Below are 5,394 nucleotides of genomic sequence, written 5' to 3' on the forward strand. Positions count from 1 at the left end.
AAAATGTTATTTTGAATATTTTAAAATAATACAGTGATTAATTAAATATTTTGATATTCTAAAAATATAAAATGTAATTTTCGTATTTCAAACTATAAAAAAATAAATCTTGTCATATATATTCTTTACAGATTTTGATAATTATTTAATGTTGAAAAATTTAAAAGAAATATTAAACGTTGAGAAGGGGAAAGAGGGAGTAATCGGAGAAGATGAGCGAGGAAGAAGAAGCAAACAGGAATGGGACGTCCACAAGAGCAGCAGCAGAGAAATGGGTGGAGGATCTGCAACGTACCGTAAAGGAATCAAAAGATTCCGCTTTCCGCTCTGCTCGCTCCTTTCAACACAACTCTTCCTCTCATATTCGCTCCTTACAGGTTCTTTCTTCTGCATCATCTGGGAATTTACACAACACCTTCTTTCGTTTGTATTCTTGTAATTCAAAATATTTCTCCTGGTTATTGATGTTTTCTTCGGTTGTTATTTGGGTTAACAGCTTCTCTCTCGTTTTTTAAAAATTTCAGGACTACTTTCCTCATGCGGTGGACCAGTATAAAACCTATGAAGACGCTTTCTTCAGCAAAGTTAAAGGTAAGCTGTCAAGATTTTTGATCTGTGCTTTAATTTTTTTTTTCCGCCTTAATAAAATTTATTTATTTCTCTTACTTAAACAAGTACGTCCGAAATTTAAACAATTACTTCAACATCCTTAATTCTTTGTAGGGGTTAGGACACTACTTTATCACTGTTTAGTTCTGTTTTTAAAGGACATTTTTTTTGGGGGGGAGGGGGGAGGGGAGGAGGGGAGGAGGGGGGGAGGTGTTTTGGATTCAACTGTGAGAAATACATGTATGCTGATTTCGAACCTTTAGCTTATTGCATAACTGATTCCTCGTATTGAGCGTCAATGCTGTGGTTGGTTTCAAAGAAATAGATGAGTTTGATTTAAAAAGCATTTGATATTATCTTCTTATAGGTGAGTTGATGAGTGCAAGGGAGCACCCAACTGCAGTTATTGGGGTTGCTGTCGTGACTGGCCTTCTTCTTATGCGAGGTATCAATGTGGTTTTTTCTCAGTGTGATCCTTTTATCCAGTGACTGTTTTGAATGCAATGATATCCTTTATTCCAAATAACTTCCGGTCACAAGCTTTGGATTCTTCCTTATTCTTAGATCAAGCAAATAACTGCTCTTAAGGAAGCGCGTACTAGTTTTTCCATATATTTACAACTGCAACTATGATTTTCTCCACATCTACCTGGAATAATGGTTTTTCCTTACATCTACACTATGGTTATGATTTCTTCTTACTTTTACACTATGATTCTTGATGCTAATTTGGTTTAGCCAGTCAAAATGTTGACCCCATCAAAAGGTGGCTAACATTATCTGAGAGTGGGAACAGTTAAAAATGCTGAAACTGAAGATGTTATACTCGTAAGAAGGTTCTTTATTAAGGGACAGCTGGATCCTGTAATAAGATATTTTGTGGGCCTTGCATTGGGCGTTGCTGTGAATTGATTCCCAACAAAGAGGGGATAAAAACTTTGCGCTTTGAAATTCCTTTGTTTGTTATATAGGATTGAGAAAGTTATATGTTATTTATCTTTCCCTATTATCTTTTTATCCAGAGAAATAAATCTTCCCCTGTTATCTCCTCTTCTTCTAAATGTTAAAAGAACATGATATAAAAATGGTAACAAAATCAGGTAAGAGGTGCAACGAGAATTCTCAAAAATAGTTGAAGCCTTTCATTGTGCTAGGAATCAACTTCTCTATTTTCAAGATTTTAGTTAGCTTTTGTTTTATCTCATTACTTTACGGTTTTGCATTAACCAATGGAAACTAATTGCTTCTCAACCTCATGTCTAGATACACAAACTAGATAAGTGTTTCGAATTTCTTAGTTAGATCTCATCACATTGTTTGAATTAAGCTTCATATGTGTGTGTGTGTGTGTGTGTGTGAACTTATTAGTGAATCATTCCTCTTCTTCTCTATTAAAGGATAAAGCTAGAAACTTTGCTTCCATGAAGGAATGTGCATGTCTGTTGTTTAGGAAATAATTTTTTCATCATCTAAAGATGATTCCTTGTCGCATTACGATCCTTTATGATGCAAAATAGATTAGCTTTGGATTGCTTAAAAAGATTAGATTAGAAATTATAATTCAAATCTATTGATAATTTGGAATGAGAAGAACATGAGGTCCTTTGAGGGGGTGTAGTCTTCTTTTGATAGATTTAAAGATACATGATTCTGAGCACTAAGTTCTTTTTGTTAAGGGGCCAACCACTATATTCTAGTGAGGATCTTGGGGACCTAATCGCATTTTGTTAGAGATGTAAACATCTTTGTATATACACACTTATTAAACTACTATACTATTTAGGAGTTTATTATTATAATTTTAGTAATTTTAGGATTTTATTCTTATAAAACTACATATTTTTTATTTCAAAAGGAAATTCTTATTGGTATTAGTATTTCCTATCTTATTAAGGGTAGTATTTCGAATTTTAGTAGTTTTAGTATTTCTTATTCTAATCCTGCTCGTGAAAGATTAACTTGACACTCTATAAATACCTTTCAATCAAACCTTGAGAATTTCTTAATACTCTATAATAACTTGACACTCTAGTCTTCTTGAGATCATCAATCCACTATTCAGTAACATACTTCGAGAATTTCTTTATACTCTATTGTGTGATGCACTCAAACCTTTTAGTGCCATACTTAGCATTTCTTAGATGCGACGTCTAAATAAATCTTAAGTGTGATGTCTAGATTTTTTGTCCCTAAATTTTGTCCAGATTTTTGACCCTAAATTTCTAAATACGATAGGAAACCTCACACTGCTTGAGATGAACTTTCTCTTTCTCGTTGTGAGGACCAAGATTTTATTCCTTACCCCCACCTATCTTCAAACCCAAGGAAGCTAGAGCACATGCTGCCCCCTTCATGCTTTTAACCCATGAGATTTCATTTTTCTTTCATTAAGACTACCCAGAAGCTTGAGGAATCATTGCACCTCAGACCTGAAAGACAATGTAGGACCAATAGCCTTTCCCATTCTTGGACACCCTCACAAGATCAACAGTTCCACTATAAAGGGTTATGATGAAATATCTACACTCAGTGACCAGGGATATCTGAGGGGGAGAACCTGGCATAAGAGAGTAGAAACACAGGTCTAGTAAAGGGAAACTTGCTACAAGAAGGGAGGAGAAAGAGAGAGATTTTGCAGCAGAAATTGTATTTTCCTGTGCCTTTACTCATAAATAATTTTTGCTTTATTATCTTGTTGCTTGAACCTTAGCCTTTCCATAGAAATAATAACTTGGGCAAGCCATGTTAGTTCCTCTTGATATTGACTTATTTCTTTACCACAAGCTGCAGTAACTTTAGTTCAAAATGTTTGCTAACTGGATCTTTACCTGCGTTGCTTTACCTTTGTAGATTGATGTTAACTCCTTATTTTAGTTGATATTTTTTACATTTTTATTTATCTTTTTCATGTTCACCCTTATGCATATTTGTAAATAACATTGCTTTGAATGAGCTCTTGGTGATTTAGAATTTTCTTTTTGTAGCTTTTATTCTTTGGATCAGTTGTATTGATTTGTGTTTCCTTCTCAATCTGCAGGCTCGAGAAGGTTTCTGTTTCGTCATACACTAGGTAGATTTCAAAGTGAGGAGGTAATTACCAATTCCTGTGTCGTAGCCTTAGAAAAATACTCCCCCCCCCCCCGCCCGCCCTCCCCCCCAGGGGTCCCCCCTCCTTCATGGATTTATGATTGAGATTGTTGCCTTTGCATGTGTATGCAAATGTTGTTTCAGATTTTATATTTCGTTTATCTTGTTACTAAAAAATATTTTTGCCCCTTACAAAAATATATATGCAGGCACAGTTCATTAAGGCCGAGAATAACATGAAGGAGTTAAATCTTTCTGTTGAGTTATTGAAGAAGGAAAGCAAAAAACTGCTTGAAAGGGCAGCACTTGCTGAGAAGGATACAAAACGTGGTCATGCTGAGCTCATGTAAAACTGCTATTCACAGCTTGCATGCTCTTAATTGTGAGTAGCTGTTTTAACTGGTACAGTTTATTTGTAGGAATGCTGGAAGACAGATACAGCATCTTGCTAAGTCAGTTTACAAGGTTGAGACCCAAGCTGCAGGTATGTATCTTGAGAGTGTTGGTTGCTTCTTAAAGCATAGTTCTGTGCCTCTCGTGTGAACTGTTCTTTGATTGTCACACTGTAGCCTAGTAAATTACAACATCCTCAAAGTAGGGTACTTTGTCAAGTTTTGAATGATAAATATTTCCTAAATTTAACTGTAAAGTCATTTTCATTTTGTGTTTGTTTTTTTTTTCTTTCTCTTGGTGTGCTATGAAGATTTGATGGATGGGCTGCGAGAAATCCCTGGCAGAGAGGCCTTGAAACTTAGAGCTGATGTAAGTCAAAATATTAATGGTTATTTTGACAATTCAAGTACCACTCCTTGATCAGCCATTTTATTGAAGCTTTTCCCTGTTATGTTTTGATTTAGGTTGCTTCTATGACATCACTATTGAAGCGGCAGAGGACTGTTCTGGACAAAAGGATAATGGGGATATCTGAACTTGGAGTTCCTATTTGATAAGATTTATAGATTTTCCTAACTCGTTTTGAATAAGATTTTTCGGTTATGAGAGATGGGGACAGTCAGGTAAGGGAGACCGATTGTTAAAAATACAAGTGATTTAAGCGAAGTTGCTATGGTTGGAGGTCCCAAGCGACTCGACTTATGGCACGGTATTAAGCATAAATTGCTGCTCAAATGGCAGCTGAGTCTTGAAGGTTCTTGAATGATTTGGGAATTGCTCATTTTTATCTGCATACCCATTCCAAGTGGGAGGAAAATTCATTTTGGATTTTTATATATAACATCCAATACATTTCTTTCCTCTCATAAAATTAGATTTGACAAAATTTGAAACTCTTTCATTTAGAAAAATTTTAATTAGTGGATGATTAAAAAAAAATTGTTAGAAACAATCGAATTTACTTTTTCCTGAGCATTTCACCTGCGTAACATTTTTATTAGCCGGCTAATAAAGATAGGGATGATAAATGGGATTATAGATAGGGATGAATGCATAACAAGTGCCTACATATATATATATATGTATATATATGCTATATAATTGAGCGACAAGTATGAATATAGTGACTTAAATAGCACATAGTCTACCAATCAAAACCACGCAATATCAATTTTCTATGCAATCGTTGTTTTGACAACTTTAAATTCAACAAGAACAAAAAAAATTCAAAGAAAACAAGTTCAGTGGTGAATGTTTTTTGGGCAAGAAACATAGGAGTGGAAATAAAGCCGAAGATCAAAACTC

At 34.8% G+C, this 5,394-nt stretch overlaps 1 protein-coding gene across 1 annotated transcript; it reads left to right on the forward strand.

Moving 5' to 3' along the window:
• The first annotated feature begins 147 nt into the window (after positions 1-147).
• On the forward strand, positions 148-4,975 carry LOC110809573 (chromosome-associated kinesin). Its single transcript, XM_088222610.1, has 8 exons — positions 148-377; positions 525-591; positions 977-1,054; positions 3,647-3,699; positions 3,906-4,042; positions 4,116-4,180; positions 4,400-4,458; positions 4,554-4,975. The coding sequence occupies exons 1-8, from the start codon at positions 213-215 to the stop codon at positions 4,641-4,643; spliced, it is 714 nt and encodes a 237-aa protein (XP_088078736.1). The 5' UTR covers positions 148-212; the 3' UTR covers positions 4,644-4,975.
• Positions 4,976-5,394: the final 419 nt, after the last annotated feature.

Source organism: Carica papaya, chromosome 6 (assembly GCF_054855325.1).
Source record: "Carica papaya isolate Zhongbai chromosome 6, ASM5485532v1, whole genome shotgun sequence".
Lineage (NCBI taxonomy): Eukaryota > Viridiplantae > Streptophyta > Magnoliopsida > Brassicales > Caricaceae > Carica > Carica papaya.

Coding starts and splice junctions, on each gene's coding strand:
- LOC110809573 (XM_088222610.1), top strand. CDS start 213: ATGAGCGAGGAAGAAGAAGCAAACAGGAATGGGACGTCCACAAGAGCA. Junction 592..976: donor TTTCTTCAGCAAAGTTAAAG/GTAAGCTGTCAA, acceptor ATCTTCTTATAG/GTGAGTTGATGAGTGCAAGG. Junction 1,055..3,646: donor TGGCCTTCTTCTTATGCGAG/GTATCAATGTGG, acceptor CTCAATCTGCAG/GCTCGAGAAGGTTTCTGTTT.